The sequence below is a fragment of the Gadus chalcogrammus genome, chromosome 22 (genome assembly GCF_026213295.1).
Source record: "Gadus chalcogrammus isolate NIFS_2021 chromosome 22, NIFS_Gcha_1.0, whole genome shotgun sequence".
Taxonomy (NCBI): Eukaryota; Metazoa; Chordata; class Actinopteri; order Gadiformes; family Gadidae; genus Gadus; species Gadus chalcogrammus.
Genome location: NC_079433.1, coordinates 5,254,426 through 5,281,025, shown reverse-complemented (window position 1 = coordinate 5,281,025; position 26,600 = coordinate 5,254,426). Strand labels below are relative to the sequence as shown.

General features: G+C 47.4%; 1 protein-coding gene across 1 annotated transcript in view; it reads right to left on the bottom strand.

The window, feature by feature from the left end:
- Positions 1-26,600, bottom strand: part of LOC130376212 (fibrocystin-L-like) — a 59,676-nt gene that overhangs the window by 26,842 nt on the left and 6,234 nt on the right. The window contains exons 7-41 of the mRNA XM_056583436.1: positions 25,948-26,001; positions 25,168-25,247; positions 24,985-25,027; positions 24,793-24,863; positions 24,439-24,549; positions 23,149-23,244; positions 22,620-22,885; positions 21,963-22,039; positions 21,496-21,655; positions 21,143-21,278; positions 20,522-20,665; positions 19,935-20,089; positions 19,335-19,445; positions 18,763-18,909; positions 18,185-18,309; positions 17,716-17,879; positions 16,191-16,357; positions 15,951-16,086; positions 14,896-15,050; positions 14,306-14,428; positions 14,097-14,202; positions 13,891-13,998; positions 13,316-13,471; positions 12,745-12,866; positions 12,009-12,144; positions 11,556-11,748; positions 10,963-11,105; positions 9,287-9,391; positions 8,281-8,469; positions 7,635-7,802; positions 6,010-6,221; positions 3,504-4,491; positions 1,895-2,143; positions 1,341-1,490; positions 2-176 (exon numbers count right to left, since the gene is read on the bottom strand). Coding sequence (XP_056439411.1) covers positions 2-176; positions 1,341-1,490; positions 1,895-2,143; positions 3,504-4,491; positions 6,010-6,221; positions 7,635-7,802; positions 8,281-8,469; positions 9,287-9,391; positions 10,963-11,105; positions 11,556-11,748; positions 12,009-12,144; positions 12,745-12,866; positions 13,316-13,471; positions 13,891-13,998; positions 14,097-14,202; positions 14,306-14,428; positions 14,896-15,050; positions 15,951-16,086; positions 16,191-16,357; positions 17,716-17,879; positions 18,185-18,309; positions 18,763-18,909; positions 19,335-19,445; positions 19,935-20,089; positions 20,522-20,665; positions 21,143-21,278; positions 21,496-21,655; positions 21,963-22,039; positions 22,620-22,885; positions 23,149-23,244; positions 24,439-24,549; positions 24,793-24,863; positions 24,985-25,027; positions 25,168-25,247; positions 25,948-26,001 — 5,721 coding nt within the window. The remainder of the gene's footprint in view (position 1; positions 177-1,340; positions 1,491-1,894; positions 2,144-3,503; positions 4,492-6,009; positions 6,222-7,634; positions 7,803-8,280; positions 8,470-9,286; positions 9,392-10,962; positions 11,106-11,555; positions 11,749-12,008; positions 12,145-12,744; positions 12,867-13,315; positions 13,472-13,890; positions 13,999-14,096; positions 14,203-14,305; positions 14,429-14,895; positions 15,051-15,950; positions 16,087-16,190; positions 16,358-17,715; positions 17,880-18,184; positions 18,310-18,762; positions 18,910-19,334; positions 19,446-19,934; positions 20,090-20,521; positions 20,666-21,142; positions 21,279-21,495; positions 21,656-21,962; positions 22,040-22,619; positions 22,886-23,148; positions 23,245-24,438; positions 24,550-24,792; positions 24,864-24,984; positions 25,028-25,167; positions 25,248-25,947; positions 26,002-26,600) is intronic.

Sequence of the window (26,600 nt, the reverse complement as noted above, 5' to 3'; positions counted from 1 at the left end):
CCTGAAGCCGGAGCCGCTGATGGTGATCCGCGTGCCCCCGGCGGTGCCCCCGCGGCGGGGGGCCACCCCGCTGACCACCGGGGTCAGCAGGGTCCTGTAGGTGAAGCCCCCCGACATGTGGGCCGCGTTCCCCTCGTTGGCAACCGTCACCGCGCAGCCCACCTCCGAGCCGTTGCCTGGAGACGCAGACGCAGACGCATACACACACACACACACACACACACACACACACACACACACACACACACACACACACACACACACACACACACACACACACACACACACACACACACACACACACACACACACACACACATTTTGTCTCCTCTTCGCTCCATGTTGAGCCACGACTAAATTTTTAACGGGTCTGATAAAGTGATGCCGGTCTGATAACGTGACGTTGATCTTTGAATTAACCACGCTAATCAAACAATATAAATGAATAAACAAGCAGCAATGGGAGTCTGTCGCGTCCAATAAGGCATATTCTTTATAGCACTGGGTCGGACCGAGCGTGGTCGTATTCACATCTCAAGCGAACCGCACCAGGGTTTGTGAGGAAGCGAACCGAGACCACCTCTCCGGCTGGGTCTCGGACCGGCTGTTTGGTCCGCACCAGAGTTCGACTGTATGTATTCACACCAGCCCAAAAGGTCTGCACCATCAATTTTTTTTGTTTGGTTCAAACCAAACAAGGCAGGTGTTGGGATAAAAGAAGAACCAATAGTGTTGGTATTGCAATGTTCTTCAGGGAAAGAGGGGTCGAATCCAAAGGATAGCTTTAAAGAGACTTTATTTGTATAAAGTATTTTCGGTATGGTAAACTGATACTCTGAAGCAAAGAGAGATTGAAGATGTATTCTAAGCACGTGCGAGAGTATTCTCCTAGCTGATCCTAGCCATAAACCCACCTATGTCTAATCGCTGCCGAGAGAGTTCTGAAGACAATCTGGATCTGTCGGCTGTTATGGTCAGAACAGCGTGGTCCGGAAGTAGTGGGGGGGGGGGGAGAGAGCCGATGTGAGATAACTCTCGGGTTTCTCGCCTGGTCTGTGATGCTGCCTTCTGAGGCTAAAATATTTATTACAGCCTTCAGTAAGGTCTTGCTCCCCTTGTGGCTATGTATGGTATTTACGGCTAATATGTTTGGTCTTCATTGGGTCTATGTGTGGGTAGTTTAGATTCTTAAAATACGTAACAGTATAAAACTAGAAAACGTGTTTTTTTTACCAAAAGCTCACTACATGCTATTTACTCTTGGCCATATGAGATCGTAGGCATCGGGGATCGAACCCAGGACCTTTGGTGTGGTAGTGGGCACGCCCAGTCGTACGTACCGTGGTTGGGGGGGGACAGACAGTAGAGCTGGGTGGACGTGGACCGGTCCCTGTAGACCTCGCACTCCTCCCCACAGATCTGCACGCGGGACTCGCTGGGATCGAACCCGGATCCCTGGACCACCAGCATAGCCCCGCCCCCGAAGCTGCCTGCGTTTCAGAGGGGAGGAAATAAGGCTTCGGTCACCTTGGGTCATCTAGGAACCACTGATCCATTGAGGTTGTATGTTATACGTCCTGGCACTTAATGTACGCACTTATTGTATGTCGTATTTAGTTATAGTACTTAGCTGTGTAGCATCTTATCCTAGCGGTCTTTGTTGTATACGGGGAATGGGTTAACATAGCGATTGTTGGTGCTATGCACTTGGTGCTATGAACATCCTTACTGTACCGGCAGCGATATATTGTTTCACTTTCTTATGACAAATGTACTTAATGTAAGTTGCTTTGGATAAAAGCGTCGGCTAAATGTAAATGTAAATTAACCCACTTTCTTAGCGCTTTTTTCCAAGCCATTTTCTTCAGGTTCCTTTGACCTTTGACCCGCTCACCTTCATCGGGCTGCACGGCGCTGATCAGGAGCTCGTAGGTGAACTCGACGTCGGAGCGGGCGCAACCTTTGACCTTGTGGTGGACCTCGACCTCGTAGGTGCCCCCGGGGCTCTCCCCGGCCGTGCACCACACGTGGGTGTCGTTCACCGCCGTCACGTTGCACGGCGCGTGGTTGATGGTCACCCCCACCAGCTGGGGGTCGCCGCCGAAGCCCTGGCCCACCAGGGTGAGGGCCACCCCGCTGGCCCCTGGAGGTAAGGGGGGGAGGGAGGGAGGGGCGCGAAAGGGGGAGGGAGGGAGAGGGGGGAGGATGGAGGGGGAGGGTTAGAGACTGTTGAGAGACTATTTTTAGCTTCTCCTCAGAGGACTACTTTGGCTGCTTCTCTGGCCACGGTAAGACACCGTGGCCAGAGAAGTGACACCACCGTGACACCAAGGGGTCTTATATAGGTCTCTAGCTTGGTCAATATAGTTTTATGTAGGTATAGTAGGATATAGGGCCTCAGTTATCATCATCCTTTTCAATTGGCTCACCATACCGCAGCGCTTGATGAAAGTAAAGTACGCTGGATCTTTTTTGCTTGGCAGTAAACTCAGCACATTGTATGATTTTATGTGTAAGGCACAATGAGAAGTACTTTATTTATCCCAAACGAGACAAAGTATTACGGCTAATACTTTGCACTATTGGCCGTATTGCAAAGCCTTCATTGGGTTTAAAGTGGGCTTCTGAAAGATCAAACAGCTTCCAAAAGAGCCATGAGGCACGGAGGTCCCAGGACTCCCAGGTGAGAGACCCTGGCTGGAGCCTCACACCTGGGGCCTCACACCTCAAACCTGGGGTCTCACACCTGGGGTCTCACACCTGGAACCTCACACCTGGGGTCTCACACCTGGGGTCTCACACCTGGGGCCTCACACCTCAAACCTGGGGACTCACACCTGAGGCCTCACATCTGGAACCTCACACCTGGGGTCTCACACCTGGGGCCTCACACCTCAAACCTGGGGACTCACACCTGAGGCCTCACATCTGGAACCTCACATACGGGCCTCGCACCTGGGGCCTCACATCTGGAACCTCACGCCTCAAACCTGGGGTCTCACACCTGGAACTTCACACCTGGGGTCTCACACCTGGAACCTCACATCTAGGGTCTCACACCTGGGGCCTCACACCTCAAACCTCACAACTGGGATCTCACACCTGGGGCCTCACACCTCAAACCTGGGGTCTCACACCTTGGGCCTCACATCTGGAACCTCACACCTGGGGCCTCACACCTGGGGCCTCACATCTGGAACCTCACACCTGGGGCCTCACACCTCAAACCTGGGGTCTCACACCTGGAACCTCACACCTGGGGTTTCACACCTGGGGCCTCACACCTGGGGCCTCACACCTCAAACCTCACACCTGGGGTCTCACACCTGGGGCCTCATACCTCAAACCTGGGGTCTCACACCTGGGACCTCACACCTGGGGCCTCACATCTGGAACCTCACACCTGGGGCCTCACACCTGGAACCTCACACCTGGGGCCTCACATGTCGAACCTCACACCTGGGGCCTCACACCTGGGGGAGGGCGGGGGTTGTTGAACTCACCGGTGGAGGGCATGAGAGAGGAGACGTTGGGGGTCTGAGCCTGGGCGTAGGTGAAGTTGAGCGGGGGGTACTCCACGTCGAACACGTTGATCTGCACCGTCACCTGACCCCCGCTCCGCCCCTCAGGGGTCAGGCAGCGCAGCTCTCCGGGAGTCATCTCTTGGATGTGGCACGGCTCGTCGCCGACCATCACACTCGTGTTGCCCGGGGCGAAGCCGTTGCCCGTGAAGACTAGCGGGGTCCCGCCGGCGACGCTGCCGGTGGCGGGGGAGAGGGAGGCCCGCGCCAGGCTGACGAGCGATGCTGCGCCCGTGGCCAGCCCCTTGCTCCTCACGACCACGCGGAGGGGGTGCTCCCCCGCCGGGAGAGCCCCCACCATCAGGGTGACGGCGCCGTCCGTCGCCGCGGTGACCTCCAGCTCCCAGGGGCCGGCGGACACCGACACGTCTCTGGCGTCGCCGCCGAACCCGGAGCCCGAGAGGGTCACCGCCGTAGTCCCGTTGCCGTCGACGACGCCGGGCGCCACCCCGGTGACGGCTGGCGTGGCCGCGGCGTCGTACGTGAAGGAGCAGTCGGAGGAGCAGGCGGCGGTGAGGCGGCCCGTCTGGTAGACCACGTCCCCGGAACCGGGCTGGGGCCGGGGGCCGGTGTCGCAGACCACCCGGGTGTAGTTGACGGAGACCACCTTGCACTCAACGCCCGCCACGGTCACCCGCCCCTCCCACGAGAAGCCGGACCCCCAGACGATGAGCCGGGTGTAGCCGGTGGGGCTGCCCATAGGGGGCGCCACCGAGTCCACCACGGGCAGCAGCACCAGCCGCCGATTCAGCTCGCCGCGGACGGCCAGGAGGGCGGCCCCCAGGTTGCGGACCACCATGGCCACAGGGTGGGGCACGCCCACCGGGGCCCCGCTGTCCAGGGGCACCCGGAAGAAGAGCTCCGTCTGGGTGCTGTTGATCACCTCACAGGGCAGGTCCCCCACGGTCACCTAACGCACACACACACACATACGCGCGCGAACAGACGCACGCACGCACACAGACACACACACACACACACACACAACACACACACACACACAGTCAGCATGAATCACCACTGCGTTTATTTGTTTGGGTGACAGTCTTGGATTCCTTGAATTGAACCACGACTATGGATGGATTGACTACAATCTGGAGGCGGGACACATTCCTTCCAATAAGAAACCCTTTATATTAAAGACCCTCCAGGATTTCGCGATGCTGCGATTTGCAACATCAACCAATCACCGCGAATTGCGGTCGCAATTTTAACCAACCACTGCAACTTTCCCGCAAATTTGACCATTCAGTGGCGTCGTCTTGAACTGACGTCGACAAACTACCTTCTGCCTTACTTCCGTGTTTACTATTTCAAGCAGCATGTGCGCGTCCAACGTTTCACACTTGCCGACCAAAGTAACTGCGAAAGATTGCGAAAAGGGGTCAGCTTAGCTCAGGAGGTAGAGCAGTTGTCTTGTAACCGAAAGGTTGCTAGTTCAATCCCCAGCTCCTCCTAGCTGAGTGTTGATGCGTCCCTGAGCAAGACACAGGACCCTAACTGCTCCTGACGAGCTGGCTGTCGCCCTGCATGGTTGACTCTGCCGTCAATGTGTGTATTAAACGATGTGAGTCGCTTTGGATAAAAGCGTCTGCTAAACACCCTAATTGTAAATTGTAAAAGCAGTATCCTGGTATTCTACATGAAAGCGGGGGGAAATATTTTTGTACTGCATGCAATATTGTGGTGGAATATAAGCGGAAATCTTCCATTGATAAGCATTTTGCTACCGCGAAACATAACTACAGAACTGCAGGCAGGACGTCAGACGACGAGGCAGATCACTATGACACAGGCTGTTGTCCAAGTCAATTTTCCAGCGTGGAAAGAATCAAGAATCAATTATTCATAGGACCATTTCTCAGTGTTTTTGTTCTTTGAATTAATGTTTTTTTCAGTAGTAACTTAATATTTAACAAATTACTCTGGGAAAATTGCAGTAATAACTTAATATTTACCTTAAAAACCGCAACTTTCATCGCGAAATCCTCGAGGGACTGATATTTGAATCTGGATAATCCAGTATTGCAGTTTCATGTTGAAACATCTCAATATAACTAATAAACAAAACAAATCAAAAACATTACCAAGACAGAACATGATACTAAATCCTAACAGAACTTAAAGGTGACATATCATACCACCAGGTTTCATTAGCCGTTGCAAGCCGTTTTGAAAATCTGCCTCTTCTGACATCACAAGTGGGCGTGTCCACCTAGATGTGTGCTGGATAGATCAGTCTACAAGCCTACCCAGTGGACTGAAGCAAACGTTGCTCATCTATCTATCATGGCATGTAACGGCTCATCACACTCACACCTGATGGTATAATATGTCCCATTTAAAAAAACAAGATGGCCGTCTCAACAACAACATCTTGGCATTATCAGGAGTCAGCAGCCAATGGGAGGGGTTTTTAGTGTCTGACCTCGTTGGCGCAGGCGGTGTTGCTGAAGCCGTTGCCCTGGAGACGCACCACCTGATGGGCGGTGCCCTGCAGGGGGGAGACGGAGGTCACCATGGGAGTGGCGCACGCCGACAACGTCAACAGCGGCGAGCCCTGCGTCTCATTGGTCGACGGGCCGCAATCCGGGGCTGGAGTGGTGCATTGTGGGACGGCGGGGGCCGTTCGCAGTGGAACTGTGGGGGAGAGGGGCAGAATGGGAGGAGGTGAAGGCTCTTGATTGGACGGTTTGGAATTCATGTTACTAATTAATCAATGTAGCTAACATTACTAAATTAATGAATATAAATACATGTATGATAATTGTAACTTAATGATTATTACAAAAATGTATGAATATAGCTACCTTAATCAATATTACTAAATTAATGAATATTGCTAACCTAAACAACATTACTAAATTAATGAATACAGCTAACTTAATTAACATTACTGAATGAATTAATGTAGCTAAATCAATCAATATTACAAAATTAATGAGTATAGCTAACTTAATCAACATTATTAATTTAATTAATATAGATAAATATGAATATTGCAAATAATCAATATTACTAAATAAATGAATATAGCTACCGTAATCAACATTACTAAATTAATATAAATATATGTATGAATACTGTAAATGGATAAATATTACATTATTAATCAAATTGCTGAATTATTTAATATTTTCTCTCCTTCCTCACCTCTTCTAGCCCATGCAGATCTGATCTCAGACAGATCTTAGGATTCAGCCAGGTGTGTTATAAATATATAAACCCATACAACCCCACCCCCCACGGTCATTTACCAGACCCTCCAGGATTTCGCGATGTTGCGATTTGCAACTTCGCAACATCATTCAATCACCGTGAATTGAGGGCGGTGTCGCTATTTTAACCACCCACCGCAACTTTCCCGCAAATTTGACCAATCAGTGGCGTCGTCTTGAACTGACGTCGACTAACTACCTTCCGCCTTCCGTCTTTACTACGTTCAAGCGAGTCAAGCATTCATGCAGCATGGGCGCGTCCAACGTTTCACACTTGCCGACCAAAGTAACTGCGAAAGATCGCAAAAAGGAGTATCCTGGTATTCTACATGAAAGCAGGGAAAATTATTTTTGCCACATTGTGGTGGAACATAAGCGGAAATCTTCCATTGATTAGCATTTTGCCACCGCGAAACATAACTACAGAATTGCAGAACTGCAGGCAGGACGTCAGACGACGAGGCAGATCATTATGACACAGGCTGTTGCATCCAAGTCAATTGCCAGCGCGGAAAGAATCAAGAATCAATTATTCATAGGACCATTTCCCAGTGTTTTTGTTCTTTTAATTAATGTTTTTTTCAGTAATAACTTAATATTTAACAATTTACTCTGGGAAAATTGCAGTGATAACTTAATATTTAATGTCAGGAAAAACGCAACTTTCACAACTTTTATCGCAACTTTCACTTCCTCTCACATTGTAATTGCAACAAAAACCTAAAAAACACCGCAACTTTAATCACACTTTTTGGAAAAGCTCACGCAACATCAGTCATTTTAGGCCACAACAATCTCAAAAAAGGCCTGCGAAATCCTGGAGGGACTGCTTTACCATCCGCTGCCCTGCGAGCCTCCATGCCCCCCAGGGTGACGATGACAGGTGGGGTCTGGTCCACGGGGGGTCTCACGCGGACCACCCCCTGCAGGGTGTGGCCTCTACCGATGGGGCCGCTGCTGTAGTAGAAGACACCGGGCGTGGTGAAGCGGTACCTGAAGAACCCTGAGAGAGAGAGAGAGAGAGAGAGACCGTGATGTGGAGCATGAACACACACGTGCAAACTTGTGTACACACATGTACACACACTCATACACACACTTTGGTAGAGGTGGTGGTGCTACTGTTGGTGGAGGTAGTTCTGCTGAAGAGGCCGGTGTTGGTGATCGAGGTATTGGGGAACATTGGGTGGAGGTGATAGAGCTAAATGTTGTGATGGAGTCTTTGACGGTCGTCATAGTAGTGGTGGTGGTGGCGGTGCTTTTTTCGGAGGTATGAGGAGGTCATGGTTTAGCTGAAGAGGCCGGTGTTGGTGATGGAGGTATGGGGGAACATTGGGTGGAGGTGATAGAGCTTAATGTTGTGATGGAGTCTGACGGTCGTGATAGTCGTGGTGGTGGTGGCGGTACTTTTTTTCGGAGGTCATTGTGTGGCTAATGAGGCTGGTGTCGGTGACGGGGCTAGGGGGGGGGGGTCCTCCTACCTTTGGGCGTGGGGGTCTCCCCGCTGTTGAAGGCTCCTTCGTCGTCGGGCTCGGTGGCCCCGGGGCTGGAGACGCTGAACACCCGGTAGCTCTTTTCCTGGAAGAGCGGGGCCTCCCAGAGCCAGGCCACCGTGTCCCCCAGGGCCACGTCCAGGCTGGCCGGGCTCCACGCAGACCCCTCACCCCGGCCTGGACCCCGGGGAGCAGCGGCACACCGGCAGGGCGGGGAGGGACACACACACGGTACAATCAGGGAACCACAACAGAACCACAGCGGAACCACAACCGGGTGTAACAGAACCACAGCAGAATCACAGCGGAACCACAACCGGGTGTAACAGAACCACAACAGGGCTGTAACAGAACCACAACCGGGCTGTAACAGAACCACAACATAAACAGAACAGATGTGTAACAGCACCACAACAGGGGAGATAAGGCGAGGAAACACACAGACAGAAAGATTTGGAACGGGACGGACAGACTGGCTGAGATGAGACTGGAAGGGAGACAGATAGAAAGAAAGTCGCAAAGACATGCAGCCAGAAAGAAGATGGACAGTCTCAAAGACATTCAGATGTGCACAAAGACGGCAAGATGTACACAAAGATAGACAGACATTCACCGGTTTACAGAGCATCACGCCCTCACACACATGACATTCTTCAGATTAGAGCACGACCTGTGGTTCCTAGAGAGTGATTTCAGAGACAAAAAAAAACATCTCCCCCCTAAACTGGTTTACATCATCTCTGCCACTCTGCTGTTGTTCTCCCACCAAGGGTGACACCAATCACACTCACAGCCATGTCCCTCACTCTCTGTATCTCTGTCTCTTTCTCTGTGTCTCTTGCTCTACATAACGCAATCCCTCAGGTACTGTTGCATGCTTCCATTTGAGCCCTGGCGAGGTTATGAGTGACAGCTGGACAAAAGAGAGGGGGCGGAGGAGGATGTCGGAGGTGGAGAGGGGGTGATGGAGGTGGGGAAGGAGGTGTGAGCGTACCGACTGTGCTGCCGTTGTTTCTGACGGTGTGAGTCTCCTCCGCAGACTGCAGGAGGCATTCCAGTTTGTCCTCTGAGGATGTCATCACCTCGCACTCTGCACGGCCTGTCAAACACACACGCCAAACAAACACAAAGGCATGAGAACAAAGGATGTAATACACTTCAGACATAAGCCAGTCCCTCCAGAAAAATGCGGTGTTTCTTTGTGTTGCTGCGGCAAAAAATCCTTGATTATGCGGCACGGTTTCTTAAAAAATGCGATGAAATATGCGGCATATTTATGCCATTTTATGCGATGAAATTGCGGGAACTTGCAAAAGTTGCGGGAATCGTCATTAACTTAATGACGATCACGTCGCATAATTAAGTCACTTCATAACGTTCCCATGGCAACAGGGGGAAATTGAATGGCTCTTGTGTGAAGTAAACGCAAGTGGCCTGTGCTCACACTAGGAATTCTCAACTGGGCCCGAGTACGGTTGCTTCTTGTACATACGTCAACACGTCGTAATACGTCATCACCAAGCGTCCGCTGCTTAGTACAACAACACAGAGAACACAATTGACACTTTACTGACTTTGAACTGGAGAGAAAGTGAAATCCGCGAGCTGCTGATCACATGAGTGAAGGTGATGCAGTCGTATTAAACCAAGACGTTGAAAGATGGTGCGATCTACGAGAGACACGCAGAGGTACTGCCCTTACGAGGCTTTTGTCAGGATAAAAAACAAGTGGTCAGCAAAATAAAGATTATGTTGGGGTTTTTTGCGCTTGTAAATAGTTAATTGCGTTTGCCTACACTCAGACGTGAACTTATTCTTGCATGCAGGTGTCTTCATAGAAAAACATTCGGGAGTATGCAAATTATTCTAAAGAGGTCTAGACTCCGTAAGCCCGTGCCGTGACGAACGGGGGATTTTTCTATCAAAAACTCAACTTCACTATCGCATCAACGTGAACCCACTCGTGAACCGCTTATTTTATTTTTTATTGTTTAATGGGAAAGAAGGTTCGCATGGACTACACGTCATCCAGCTCAGGTTGCGTAGCCATGCGTGTGCGCGTATCGGCTCATTAGCATCTGCACCGTGGCCTTAGCACACCTCTCCGAAGTGTGCTCAGGCCACGGATTTGAACTGTACTTGAGTTGGTTGACGTGCTCACATTAGCCAAACGATTTCATGGCGAAACCGCAAAGGTCTTGTACGGTTCGGCCTTCTGTCCACACGAAGCCGGCGAATCCGCTGACCGAAACCGTAAACTTCTGAAACCACCCTCGGAGGTGGCTTCAAATCTACCCGGTTTCGTTTTGGATTCGTGTGGACGCCTGAAACCGACTGAAACCGTAAACCATGACGTCATCGCCCCACCCCTCGACCCTCTAGTCTAGCCAATGACTACTAAGCCCTCGGAGTCTCGAAACTCACAACAAGAAAGATTTCTGTAGCAGAAGCAGCGCCCCTTATGGGCCTGGAATGTGTACTGCATCGTTTCTACAGATCTACCCGGTTTCGCTTGACCGGATAGATCGAAACCGTAACGGTTTTGCCTGTTTCGGCTTCGTGTGGACGGGGCCTTAGAGAACCACTGGTCTGATGCATTTCCGTGTGCTTGTGATGTCTTCCTCTATGTTCCTATGGTGTTCCTATGTGTTCCTTTGTTGCAGGACTCACCCACGGAGACCCGGACCAGCGAGGTGTTGGAGCTGAAGCCAGCGCCCCAGAGGGTCAGCTGGGTACCCCCCAGCAGGGAGCCCACCCTGGGGGAGACACTGTGGACCTCCAGGACGTACTCGATGCTGGCGTTCACGCCGGGGCTGGGCGGAGCGGGAGGAGGAGGAGCCAGGGGGAGGGGGAGGAGCCGGGGTTGAGGAGGTGAGCGTTTGCATATGATTTTTTTTACATGAACGTTGTTTTTACAACGCCCATTGTGTCTTTGAGCAACTAGAAACTAAATGTATTTACTTTCATAAATCTATAATTGTGAAAAAATATACAATTTCTTAATGAATATATTCATTCATATTCAAATCAATATCTATTTATTTTTCACTGATGATGATGATGATCCTCATCCTCATCATTATAAGCGAGTGAGCCGAGGGTTAGGCAGTAGTGAGGGTTAGGCAGTAGTGAGGGTTAGGCAGTAGCTAGGGTTAGGCAGTAGCTAGGGTTAGGCAGTAGCTAGGGTTAGGCAGTAGCTAGGGTTAGGCAGTAGTGAGCTGAGGGTTTGGGCAGTAGCTCTGTAACATGACATCACCATCTACCTGTTCCGGGGGTTTCCGTTGTTCCCCACCCTCACGTCCACCCGGTACAGCCCCGGTGGCAGGTCGGGCAGCAGGCAGGTCAGGTTACCAGGCGACCAATCCAGCATGGGGCAGGGACCGCGGCCGACGAACACGGCCGTCTCATTGGCCGAGCTCCCCAGGTTGGAGCCAGTGATGGTGAGAACCCGTTGTCCTGCGAGACACAAAGGTATGTGTGCGTGTTAGTGTGTGTGTGCGTGTGTGTGTGTTTGTGTACGTGTTTGTGCAAGTGTTTGTGCAAGCCTGTTAGTGTGTGTGTGTGTGTTGGTGTGTGCGTGTGTGTTTGTGTGTGTGCAACATGGCTGTTCCTCTAAAATAACAACGTTTGGTACGGACGGACGATTTTTGTCCGGATCCGGAGGTATGAATCGGCCTTTAGTCCCCGGGGATAAAAAGGTAACCAGGTGAACTCACCGATCACGGTGGTCCTCTCGGGGGACATAGTGGCGATGAGGGGGGTGAGGCTCTCGTCGTAGTTGAAGGAGCTGGACGCCGTCTGGCTCATGTCTCCCCCACACACCGTCACACTCTGAGAGCCCGCACTGGCAGCCTGGAGAAACACGATCGATAGGTGATCAATTAGCTTTGGCTTATTGAACGGGTTGTTGAGTACTGTAGTAAAGTAAATAAATCTCTTGTGTCGATTTACAATTACGTTGAGTAACTAAGTAGAACTTTGCTATTAACACAAGTCACTGCTGAGGTTGAGAAACACCAAGAAGTACAACATTGCAGGGACAAAGGTTTATACAAGCAAGTAAAAATAAAGTGATTAAAGACAGATTGCACAGTAGCTACACAGATCAGAACAAAAGACATTTTACTTTAGTTTATTTTCCAATTAACACTCAAAGTAATCACAAATGCTTAATCAATCAGGTGCATGACAACAAAGTCCTCATAATTATACGTTTCGGAATTCAAACGTGCCAAAGCATTTTTCAAGTGCCAGAACAAAGAAGTTCAAACACAATGACCAAACACGTTAGACACCGCTATCCGGTTATCTGGCCCTGGCGCACGCCTGGCTCCGGTCCCAGATACCAAAACAACAACAAACCTGCCCAACACGGGAAACAATGCAACCAAACGGAGTTCAGACGTTTGTTCTGTCTGCCTATTGTGGTGTCGCTGGGCAGCGCTCTCTCACCGCGGGGGTCCGGCACGCAAGCTTGTCGAAGCACACGTCCACCACGCTGCATTCCTCGCCGCCAACCGTAACCATGGTGTCCTTGCCGAAACCGAAGCCTGAGACCGTCAGCAGCGTTCCGCCTGGGAAGATTTAAAAAAAGTTTGAAATCTTTCTTTAAATAGGTTTTAGTTTTAAATATAAATATTTTTTAATCGTTAGAGAGCAGTTTGAGAGAAGTTTAAAGCACTAGAAACTTCTCTTTAAGGATTCAAAAACTTTTTAATTTAAAACTTAAAACTTGAAAAGTTTTAAAGTTTTAAATACGCGATTACATGATTGCTATCCGGGCTTATTTCGTTATGCTGATTACTGATTCTTATGATAATATACTATTAGAATTACCGTAGTAGTATTATAGCGGTGGTAGTAGTAACATAGTTACATAGTTGTTAATGATATTATCAACTGTGATGGACACTAGTTGTGTAGGATACTACTACTGCTACTAGTGGTGGCAGTAGCAGTGGTGACAACAGGAGTAACACAGGGAGCATGAATGTTGTTAGAGACTGTGTATCAGGTTCAGTACCTGCCACGCTGCCAGACAGTGGAGAGATGGACGTCACGTTGAGCAGGTTGGTGAAGTTTCCTCCTTGGTAACGGACCCGGCCCAGGGACGGGAAGGTGACCCACACCGGGTAGGTGCCGGCAGGGGCGCGGCCCACACTGCACACCTGGGTCGTGGCTGGAACATTTAAATCAACATTTTAATAAAAACTCAAATTACATGGGAACTATGAGCAGCTGATTGGGGTTATTCAGTGTTAAATACTTAAAACGTAAAAGCAATTTACATTAATATTTATATTTAGGGCATTTAGCAGACGCTTTCATCTAAAGCGACTTACAATAAGTACTTTTTTCAGAAGAAAGAGAAACAATATATCGCTGTTGGTACATTAAGGATGTTCATGTAACCAAATGCCAAGCACTAACTTTTGCTAGGTTAACCCATTCCCTGTATACAACAAAGATAGCTAGTATAAGATACAACGCAATGCAAAGTACCATTTGAAAGTGAAAGGACGTACAACATACAATAAATGCGCAAATGAAGTCAATGTTAAGTCAATGTTTTTCGAGAAAAAAAAACCTCTTGCTTACCCGTGGCTTCTTGAACTTCGCATTCGGCGTCTCCAATCACGATTGAGGCGTTGCCACCACCAAATCCCGCCCCTGTGACTGTCAGCAGGGTCTCCAGGCCTTCCGAACCTGAAACAAATCAATCCCCCAAAAGCTGTCACCTCCTCATGGTTTGAATTTGCTCATGGGTTGCAGTAGGCAGGAGGGGTTGGGGACCAAAGCCGCACCTTGTGATGGGGAGATTCCCGTGACGACGGGGGTGCTGTCCTCGGACCACTGGAAGCCACAGTCGCCGGAGCACTTGGACGAGATGCCGTTAATGATCACCTCCACCTGCGGTAACCATGACAACAGTGATCACACCCCTGTTGAGCCAGCAGCAGTGTACCCTGGGTTCAAACCCCGTGCGGATCTCACGGTACCCGCGGTTTCGTACCTGCGGGGTTCTCTCCAGCGTGCGGAGTAGCTCTCCTCCTATGTTCCTCATGAACTGCCCTCCCTTGACCTTCTCCCTCGCCTCCACCACTGGATGGTTGCCCATAACATTCGAGCCATTGATCTGCGAGGAGAGAGAAGGCAAAAGTTACACTAGAAGAGAGCTTCAAGAAAAAACGTCCTTATATGGTCCTGGGAAGTTCATGGGATTCGACTATATTACATTCATATTTACATTTAGGGTATTTAGCAGACGCTTTTATCCAAAGCGACTTTGTCAGAAGAAAGAGAAACAATATATAGCTGTCGGTACGGTAAGGATGTTCATAGAACCAAGTGCCAAGCACTAATAATTATTAGGCTAACCCATTTCTCGTATACAACAAAGATAGCTAGGATAAGATGCTGCACGATGCTAAGTACTTTTTTACATACGAGGACGTACAACATACAATAAGTGTGTACATTAAGTGACAAGAAGAAGAAGAAATAATCAAGCTTCACAAACGTGCAGAAGAAAGGTCTTTTTCCTGTTGACACCCGTCAAAACCCGTCAAACAAGAACAAAGAACATGGCCGCATCGGCCGCACCTTTATCAGCGGCTGGTCTCCGGGCGCGGTCGTCCAGGTGACCTTCCACTTAGGCCTTCGGCAGCTGCCCTCGGCCTTCACCTGGACCTGGCCCATCCCCGGGATACCCTCCAGGGCGTGCTTCAGGTCCTCCTCGCCGATGCCCACCGAGAGACCTGAAGCAGGGCGTGGGTAGCGGCCATGTTGAATTGTAGTGGGATTGTACTCCGGATTGTACTCCGGGAGTACAAAGGGATTGTACTCCCGGAGCTGAGCTGCCGGGCTGTCGCGCGCACCCCCCGCCGGACCGGTGGATGTACTCCGGGAGCTGAACTGCCGCCGAAGCTTCGACTGGCAGCTCCGGCGAGTGGAGTTCGGCGGCAGTCCGGCAGCTCAGCTCCCGGAATAAAATCCCTTTCTACTCCATGTCACGGTTCAATAAGGACCTCAGAGAGTCAAGGCCAAAGTTCCTTTCCCCCAATTCTTCTCAACCATGGCCGAGATAACCCCCACTACGCGTCTTTACATGTTGTGGAAGTACCAGAGACGTCAGACGCGGTCTTTATGATTCATAATATCATCCGGCGCACATAGATTTTGGCCATGGTATTAGATATAGTATTTAATAAATACCTATATATTATATAATATTATTATTATATGAAATTATATTAAATTATATTAGATAGATATAGAGCACCAGGAGTCCGCAAACGGCAACAATCACTTCTCCTCCATGTTGTGGTTCACTCAGACAGCTCATTGGTCAATGGGCAGCAACTCACTTGCATTAAAGCTACAGACACCACAACAGAGGGGAATAGCGGCAGGCAAGATTTTTTTTTGAGTGAGATGATGAGAGCTTCAAAAACATGTTTTCTGGAACTCATATACTATGTTTACTTGTTGGGAAAACACCATAATAAGTCTCCTTTAACAATAGATTATCATCCGTAGTGATATTGGTTTACAGAGTCAAGCCGCCATCCAATCGGATGTTAGCGGTCGGTTCACCAGCCACAAAGAGGGCGGGCCAAGAACATGTCACGTTAATAGCCCCTTTTCTTTTGCTCTACCTTCAGCGCGTCCGCCGTAGATCTCCACATCGAAGGTCCCTCTCAGGGGCGGGGTCGCTCGTTTGCTACGGGAGACGGTCACTTTGGCCCCGCCCGCCCGATACTCTGCCATGTCCTCTGTGCTGTTGGACGACTTCTACAGAGAAAGAAGAGAGAGAGAGAGAGATAGTGAGAGAGTTGAAGTGTCTTTGTTCGTTCATGAAGACAGAGAGCGTCGACGTGATGAAGAGTGACTGTTACCTGGAGGAAGCCGACTTCCAGGAGGGGGAAGCCGTGGGCGCAGTCGCGGGGCCGCCCGATGACCTGGAAGTGCGGCGTGCTGCTCCGGGGGTCCCGGGTGACCCGGAGGCTCTCGAAGGAGCGGCGGGACGCGCCGAATGCGGGGGGGCGCCTACTCTGGAGCAGGGCTGCACGGGGACGTCACGAGGAGGGTCAGCCAGGGAAACACGTTTTAAGGTACCTCATGAGCACTGTTGCCACAGTTACCTTGAAAAAGTAATCTTATTACTGATTACTAGTTAGTCCTTCAAATAGTAACTTAGTTACTTTACTGATTACTTTGTTTTTAAAATAACAGTTAGATTACAAGTTACTTTATTAGTTACATTTCAACCACTTCCGCCAACTTTTAACTTTTAACTTCTCACTTGACCTCACTCCCAGAGGTCCACGGTACAATGTTTTTTTTTTCACCACTGGGATGCTGACGGTGTTTCCTGCCTAATGTTAGCCCTTATGAACTCAAGGTTATTGATATTGAACATCCCGCACCCTAAGTCAGCATAGATAACGTTGGTAAGGCAGCAAACGATGCGATTAATAGGAAATGCGGTTATGTTTCGGGTAGGCTAGGGTATAAGCCTGGGTACCCCCAGCTCGTTCAGCCGGCGATTTGAATTCCCTCTGCAGCAGGGGCTGGGAGAGCAATACATTTCTTTCTGTTTCCGATCCGCTTTTACTGAGCCAATCACCAAGCTGGCTTTTCCCCCTGGCGCGCTATTGGCTGGTTTAACAAAATGACGACAGGGAAGCGATTGGTGCGATCGAATCGTTCGTTGGTCTGATTGGTTGAAGGTCTATTATTATTTGTATTATTATATTTATATTGTTACAGTATACTCCATGTCTCCCCCCCTCCCCGTCCCGTCCCATCCCGTCCCATTTGGGACCAATTGTCAAAATGTCGGTGTCAACAACTCTTATTTCATCCTAGACAAACCAGAAAGGGGGCCCATTGTTTTTTTTTGTTTTTTTTACAATCTACCGTAGTAGGCTCTAGCTCTATTTATTTCGATATGAATACCTAAAGTTACAGTATTTATATTTTAAAATGTATTGCACCATGAGCCATAACTGCGACCATTATATTTTACTTTTGTTAGCCTTAAGCCTAGCTCAGTCATTATACCATACCACATCACCTCCTGCTGTGTAATGAGTTGCATTAAACCAAATCCATATTTCCTGTTATTTTGGTGAAAGTAATGTAAAAGTAGTGTAATGCCTTACAATTCAAAGACAGTAATATCGTAATGTAACTAATTACTTTGAAATGACAGTAACAAGTAATAATTAATGCATTACTCTTTTGAAGTAACTTGCCCAAAACTGAACAGGACATAAACTATGTTGTACCCGGGATGTTGTTGGTAATGGTGGGTCTCTAAACCAACTATAACAGGACATAAACTATGTTGTACCCGGGATGTTGTTGGTAATGGTGGGTCTCTAAACGAACTATAACAGGACATAAACTGTGTTGTACCGGGGATGTTGTTGGTGGTGGGGGCCTTGGCCAGGTGGATGGTGTCCACGTAGAAGTCCTCCCCAGCCTCGTTCTTGTACAGGAGCAGCATCTCCAGCTGGTACCTCGTGCCCACCGCCTCCCTCTGCAAGGGGCTGAGCAGGTCCACGCAGGTGTAGCTCCACCTGGAGGGGGGACACAGGCACACATATATATATACACATATATCTATATACTTCTTCTATCCACATCAATTATATAGCATTATTCAGCTTAGTACAAGGCTACTTACTAGAAGAAATCATCTTTTGACACAAAATAGAACAACATTGCAGATTGAAGCTTTCAAGGCGATAAATAAAAAGAAGATAAAAGGCGGTATACTTATATAATTTGTACAGCACTTTCATAAAAAAAAATGGTATTCAAGTGTTTCTTCTAATACTTCTTGGTCTTCATCATTGTAATTCTGTTGAAGGGTTGATCTTACGTGTCGCTCTGGGAGAAGGTGAAGGGGATCCTGATGCTGGTACTTTCGGTTGTACCGTTCGCCATACGGTAGTTGAACATCACTCCCATCTCGTTCTTCAGCCTGCCTCTGTACGCGAAGCAAAGCTGGGAACAGAAACATGGGTTTCAGTTTCACTCTGAGTTTTTCTTTGAGTTGTTTTGATTAACATAAGATGCAAAAGAGCCTCAGGAGAAGATGGTTCATAAAAGGTTGTTACAATGACCCTGGGTTCAATTTGCGCCAGAATTACACTTTAAGGTTCAAAGTTGACACAACACAATGACCACGCAGTCGCTTCGACGCAGTCGTGAACCTGTTTTGGTTCTGCATCGGGTTGACGTTTTAGTGAGCGGACCAATCACAGCCCTTGCTGCTGCGTCGCCTCGACGCAAGGGAACACTTTTTGGGAGGCACACGTCAGGCCCTTGCGGTGGACGCAAGGAGGGTCCTCAAGGACGTAATGAGTCCGTAAACCCCCTTGCGTTGCGTCAACGTGGAACCATAACGAACCATAACCCTGGGGTACAGCTGTAGTGGTGGAGGAACGGGAGTCTTACCCTGGAGTACAGCTGCAGTGGGATCTGGCCGTAGGGGTGACCCGATTCCTTCCGGAAGCCTTCACTGAACATGATCATCTGGTTCTTCATGGACCACGCTCCGCAGAAGGCCTCCTCATCGGAAACAAGCACTCCCTCAGCATGACCCTAAAGTACGTAATGAAATACAGAAAATATTGTTCCAGATACATTTATTCACTCCAATAATCATTAGTAGATAATATATAAATAATTAAAGGGAATACATTTTACTGATTCTTCATCAGATTTAGGCTACAAGGACCCATGGCATGAAAATCTCACTTTATGAGGTTTTCTAACATAAGTATGAGTTCCCCTAGCCTGCTTATTGTCCCCCAGTGGCTAAAACTTGCATTCGGTGTAAAACGAGCACTAGGTATTCCTGCACCACGGCTGAATTTCGGGAACGTCTTCAAATACTGTGTTAGGTTCCCACTAATATCTATATTAAAGCAGCATGCCATGGGACCTTTGAACAAAGCATAACATAACAGGAATTTCTTCTAGTGCTATCTAACCCATTAAGGAGGATAAACCAAAGTAAAACCTACCCGGTCCCGGCCTGGTTCAAAGTCTCTGTAGAAGATGATTTTTGAACCCTCCATGGCTTGGACCTCGACGGGACACTCTGCTATGAGCATCCGTTCCATCGCTGATTTCAACTGTTTTTCAGACAAACAGTTAACGTAAGGAGCTTGTTAGTGCTGAGAAAGTGACTAGGAGTTTATTAATTTATTTTATTCAACTGCCAAATTGTTAAACGGCCCAAAAACAAAACACGTGATCGTTCTTGAGATGTTGGTTAAAAGACAAATCCAGATATTTTGATGAAATGGTAAAAATGTTGATAAAATAGATCCCATACAATAATTACACTAAATACATTTTTCAAATATTTTAATATCTCAAGGGGGAGGGAACCCAAAACCATTTTATCAATCTATTTTGCAGAGAGGGTCAGGCTCTATGACACTTATGGTGATATGAATCGTTCATTTCAGAATCATTTCAGAAAGGACCCAACATGCTAAATGACCTAAACGAGCTAGACGACCCAACATGGGCTCTGTGGGCTGAGAGCCACTGAGGAGCCACCAGAAGGTGCTCACTGTGTCGGAGGTACGAGGGAGGTGTTCACTGCGTCGACTCACCTCGTCCCCGGTGGCGTTGAAGTGGATGGGCTGTGAGGGGATTCCTCCCCACGACAGGGTGAAGCTCTCCCAGCTGCCCTGGCCTTTGGTCACCTCTGCCACGCTCACGCTCGTGCCCTCTCTCAGACTCATGGCCACCAGGTCCTCAAAGTCCCCTGCGTTGGACACATGCTGCGGTTCAGGCCAGTTCATCACTTGAAGCCCGTAAATGACTTCCTGTAGTCCACTGATGAGGTTAGGGACAGTGGAAACCTGGCAGAGCAGGGCATTAACACTGGCGGGTGGTTGGATCGAACCCCTAACGCTAGCAATGGGAATCAAACCCAGACATTCATGTCAGCATTCTTAACCCATGATGCTGTCAGCGATCATTTTACATCTTAAATCTCCCTTATCTTTCTCCTTATGTTTCTTGTTATCTATCTTTTTTACGAGGTCGGAGCTCATGTTTTACTTTGTCGGTTAGGACTGTCAGTTAGGATCTGCCCAAAGCAGTACGACAGAGAACGTCTTTCAAGATCCTTGGTGTTGTTGTGTCTTATTGACCTTCGAGCCACAACGAGAGGAAGTCCCGTCTCTCCTCTCACCTCGCTCTGAGACGAAGGTGACCGTGAAGCAGGCTCCCAGGCCATGGACCTCTTTGGAGACCTGAACCCGTTCCGGTTTGAGGGACCACAGCTCGTTCAGGGCGTCCCCCATCTCCTTGGCCGAGGCGCTGACCGCGATCAAACCTGCAACCGGAGAAAGGACATGTGATCCGCAGCGAGGTTGGAGATATCTCCACAAACATGTCGAAGGAATCAGCAAACGTTAGGAAAACACATGAATGAAGGAGTCAGTTAGTAGATCAAAGATATCGTTAGCCTCATAGCATAATTGCCTAAGTCGTATTTTAAGGTTTATCTTGTATTTAGCGTAAAAAATGCTGAATATGATTTAGGCAGATATTGATTATGGAATGTTTAAGGCAATCTGATTGGCTTAGGATATAGCCAATGAGGTACAGGGAATCAGCAGCGTTATGAAAGTAGAGATAGGTTAGCTATCACAATGTCACCTAAATATCACGAGGCGATTCAGCTTCTCGGCTAACGATAGGTTTTTTTGATTAAAAAAATGAAAGAAATGCTTTTTACGTTTAAGCATTTAGAAATCAAGACAGGAGGAAAGGTGGATGTGGTAGGGCGCGGTCCCAGGGTCCTCTGTACCTGTCTCTGCGCCTCCGTAGGCCAGGCTGAAGAAGGTGCTGTCACAGGGCCGACCCACACAGCCGCTGGACACGTTCACCTTCTGGACCTCCTGCACCACGGCCTCGACGCTGGGCCAGGAGTCGAACCTTATCGCCTGGGGGGGGGGGGGGGAGAGAGAGAGAGAGATGCATTTCAGAGCCAATTAAATAGTATTTGTATAGCCCTTAATCACAGGTACAGTCTCAAAGGGACAAACTTAGTCGAAATTGAAAAACATGCAGCAAATATTTGTACATTCAAATTTCAATGTAAACATTTGCATCGAGGAAGTGATTCCTTGCGATGAGATCATCATCATCCTCATGTCTTACCTGCTCCTCATCTTCAACGTCATGGTCCGCCACTATTTGCTGGACCTCGTTGACGGCATCGTCTGATTGGTCCGCGGTGAAGGCACTCTGGCCGGTGAACAGGCCCAGTCTCAGCCCCCCTAGACGGCCGTAGTCCTGGTGGAGCACCTCCATGTAGTAGCTGATGGGACCAAAAAGACACACGTTAAGCATCTTAATGAGACCCTTGTTAGAACAGATAAATGAATGAAGAAATGTAAAATACTAAACATTAACATTTTTACTACAAATTAAAAAGTTTTACACATTTACAACAAATTTAAAACATAATCAACATCACAGCATTCAAAAAAGTATATATCTTAAGGTAATTATAGCAAACATTTTAAAAATGTAACTTTTGAAAGTGACATTAACAATTAGAAAATGTAAAAGGGATAAATGTAAAGTATTTGCTGTGAGTAAGCTTATGTTTTGTCTGCACTCACGCTTTTCCTTTCTCCAGGGCCATTACTTGAGACTTCTGAGGTATTCCCCAATAGTGCGTCTGAAACGCGATTTTCACCTGAAAACACAACAAAATAAATCAAACCTAAATGTATACATTGTGACAGACTATCGACTATGGAAACATGCACCAAAATAGAAGCATATCAACCATTGAATATGCTTTAGTTGTTGTTTTCATCCATAAATATTTTTCATATGAAGCCTCTGTAAATCCCCATACTTGTGTTAAAGTTCCCAAGGACAGGATATTGTTCATAGGTTCATGGGTCACGAGTTACGACTGCACACGTAAATTAAAAAGCGTTACAGGGAACCAGTGAATAAGAAAATATGCATCAATATCAACAAGCAAAGAAATAGAAGACTGAAAATGTGTATGTTCTAAACTTATCATAATTGCTTGAGTCATATTTAGTTCAAATTGTGATATCTAACCTAACTCTACTCTCATACCGCTGCTGATTCACTGTGCCTCATTGGCTACAACCGAAGCCAATCAGAGTGCTTTTTACTTTCCATTATCACAATCTGCCAAAGTCCTCTTTTTTATGAATTATTTAAACCTTATACAAGAAGAACCTTCAAATATGATTTAGGCAATGACGCTAGGAGGCTGCACCAGCCCAGCAGCAGACCTTATCCTCTGGCCGGGTGGAGTTGCTGAAGTAGAGGTCGCAGTGGCCGTCACACTGCAGGTACAGGGTGTAGTCGCCGCAGGTGGGCGCCACGAAGAAGCCCCTCAGCCGGCTGCTGTAGGTCTGGTCCTCCACGCCCGAGGAGTAGGGCAGGGAGTCCCTCCACTCCGACCAGTAGCCGTCTTTGCTCGTGTTGTACGCCAAAATGTCGGACAAGTACCAGGAACTAGTGGCGTTCCACACCTGCCTCACCCAACCGCGGCCCCCTTAGAGCAGAGGAGGAGTTAGTGTGTGTGTGTGTGTGTGCGTGTGTGTGTTTCCCATTCTGCTGGGAAAGAACCGAAAGAAAAGAAGAACCCAACCCAGATGGGTCGAGAACACTACTATCCTGTGATAGCGTGACGCCCGTAAAACAACCACCGCAATCTGATGAAGCGAAAACGACACACAGCTCTGTTTGACACTCGGAGCGGAGAGGCACACAACCACGCATCACATCCCACGGTCACATCGCAGACGGGGGTCTTACCTGGGTAGGCCGTCACATTGCCCGTCTCCATGGGCTGCTTGGGGGTGATGCAGGTGATGATGTCGTCTGACACGCTTTGCACCCTGCAGGGCTTGCCTGGGAGACAGGTGTGATTGCCCATGTTTAGATTATTTAGCGCCAGCCGCCAGCCCTGATCATACTGAATAATACAAATCATAACAATGATTATGATTATTATTATTTTTTTTAATTTAGCACAATCTTAATATTTTTGTATTATTTGTTTATTATTATTATTTGTTTATTATTATTATCATTTATTATTATTATTATTATTATTTTGTATTGTTAGCTATTGCTTGTAATACAAATCATAATAATAATCTTTCTTTATACAGCGCTTTTCTAAACAGAGCTACAAAGTGCTTTACAGAAAAAAGAAAGAAGGCAAAACAACCAAACAAAAATAAATGTCTAAGAACAATTGTATCACAGGTTTTATACAAAAAATAATAATGATAATATTTGTTCAACATCCCTTATTGTATTATGAGCACAATAAATGAATCAATATACTCATAATAAATGAACAATAAATGAACAATATCTTATTTAAACAACACATTTCCAAAAAAAGAGCCTCATGTCGCATCGTCTGTCTGCCAAGATCCATTCTTGGCAGAATGACAGATTTGTTTTGTAATAAAACTCTCTTTCTCTTTCTCTTTCTCTTTCTCTTTCTCTCTCTCTCTCTCTCTCTCTCTCTCTCTCGAATAAGAATAAGAATATCGCCACTAGAGCAGGACTATCGTACCTCACGCTAGGCGCCTTGTTGACTTGACGTCTGACACTTATTTGTCCTTTCAAGATGTAATCTTTTTGTGTAAAAGTGTAAAAACAGTCTGTGCCAACCGTCTACGGGTGGCATTCCGACCACAGCGCACAAAAGCAGCCGTCAAAATATCGTCACACGATGAAACCTTATCTCTCACGTGTCAAGGACATATCAAGATAAATTCATGGATAAATCTATAAATAGATGCATGGATCCACAAAATATAAATACACAAATGCATCAATTCATTGATAAATAGCGATACAAATGTAAATATTAACTAAGAAATAAGAAATAAAACTGCCAGACATTTGGCGGTTGATAGCAGTAAATGTTTTCAGACTCCAAGTTCTGTGTCAGACTTTGTTATTGGCCCAATTAGCACATAGGGGCTCCTCCAAGCCCCCCCCCCCCCCCTACTATAGTACTTTATGCTTCATTAGAGGACGGTTAGCAGCCCCCGCGGAGCGCAGGCTCCACGCTGGGCTAGTTACCTCCCACCAGCACCACGGCCGGGTGGTCGGTCTCGTCGAAGAAGCGGCCCTGGATGCTGACCAGGGTGCCCCCCAGCACACTGCCTTCAGACGGGGAGACCCCCGTCACCTCTGCAGGGCGGGAGACAAGGTACGCTTGATCAGATGAACGAGTGATGGTTCACCTCAGTTTGTTTGGTTATAAGCGACAAGGACAATTTTGCACTTATTTAACAACAAATACATATCAAAAGTATTAAAATATATATATATTATTTAATGAATTAATGACAAATATTATGAATTATTCCCTTACTAAATACATGCATCAATAAAAAAATTAGATTAAAATTAGAAACCGACGAGGACTCATACCTGCATACGTTTGGAACATGGAGAGTTTGTTCCCAGCTGAGATCCTGAACAGGTTCTTGGCTGGTAAACTCCTACAAGACACAATGCAGGCATGTATTGATATTATATATGTATCCTGTATATTAACAATTCATCCTTCTAAAGTAAGATGACAGGCATCTCAAAATCAAATCATAGTTTGTCTCAAATCACCTTCCGTAATTAGCGTCGAGGATGTAACTCATGTTGTGATGTCCTGTTTTGGAGCAAGAGCAAAACAGAATTGTAAGAGACATGCACTTCTCAAGTTAACCCTGTCAGGAGTTTGAATCAAAGTTGAACCAAAGATAACCCATTGATGAGTAACTTTTTCATATAAGGTTTGTGATGACCTACCAACATAAGTTCCTGTTATTCTGCAGCTCATGTATCCCATTCCCCACCAAGAGTTTTCAGTGTCCAGATGAAGCTGGTACCTGTGTGAATACATGAATGGCATCACCTCATTGACCCGAGTATCAGACACCAGTTCTCACGCATTATTATTTCGGAATTTGATCGTTCATTCTTTCTTTACTTCTATTATTTATCCCTCTGTCTTCCTCTCTTCATGTCTCTCCCTCTTTATGGATATTGTTTAGCATTCATCCATTTGTTCCATCCTTAAGATATCAATATCAGTGCTTCTGTTTCTTTATCTGCCCCCATAATTTTGCTCTTGGTCAGTAGTTATTTCTGGTTATTTTCTTTTCTAGCTCTTTGTTTTATTTTGTGTGTCTGTACTGTCTGAGCTGAAATGCACAAGGGCCCCGGTTTTCATTTGGCCTCTGTTGGTTAGCCGCTCTTTGTCTGATATAGTTTCTTTGTCCGTTGGCCTCACTTAGCCTCTGTGTCAGTTCTCCTCTGTGTCAGTCTCTGGGTTGGTTAGACTCTGTGAATGTTAGCTTCTGCCCATTAGCCCTCCGTGCCAGTTATTCTGCGTCGGTTAGCCTCCGTGCCAGTGGAACCTCTCTGTATGTCGGCCTCTATGTCAGTTATCTTCTGTGTCAGTTATCTGTCGGTTAACACTCTGTGTTGGTTAGCCTCTAGTGCTATCTCCAGGGGACATTCCGGACAAGAAGGTGTTCATAAGTTTTTCAACAGAGGGGACCTTAGCGTCAGGTGGGGTTTACTCACAGTTCATCTGAGTCTGGCTTCAGCAGCTCACAGGGCATGCCACCCATGTAGGCTCTACAACAAAGGAGTTTTTTTTTTTTAATAATTTGCCCAAATAATGAAACACGATTCTTGGCAATGGGTGAATAACATATATCTCTGTGGGAATTGTGCAGCAAAAAAACATAATCCATTAAGACATTGTTTGAGGTATTGCTGAAGTCAATTGTTAGTGGTATTTTCTATTGAAGGGAGTAGCCATGGTAATTACACAATAGGGGTTGGAAGTTATGTCAAGCTGGTCGCAGTCTTGTGAGACATAATCAACAGTAGTGGTATTTTACTTCGAAAGAGGAGGCTGGAGCATCAGTCGTATTTGGGTGAAATAATCCTTTAAAACTATCAGTACCAAAAAACGAATATGGTCCGAGAATCGCGGTCCTAGAAATGCGATCCCAGGACTGCAGTCCTGAGTCCGCCTCCTCTATTGCAGGAGAACACTACTGACCCACAGAGGCAGCGACCGATACACATGGCGCGTTAGTATGCACCATAGTATGCAAGTAACCATAGTAAAACCGTGTGATGTCATCTTCCCCTTCCCTATTGAGTCTTGTGAGGTGCCACAAGATCGGGAAGTTAAAAGGTATTTCCCTCGATACGCAACTTATGAA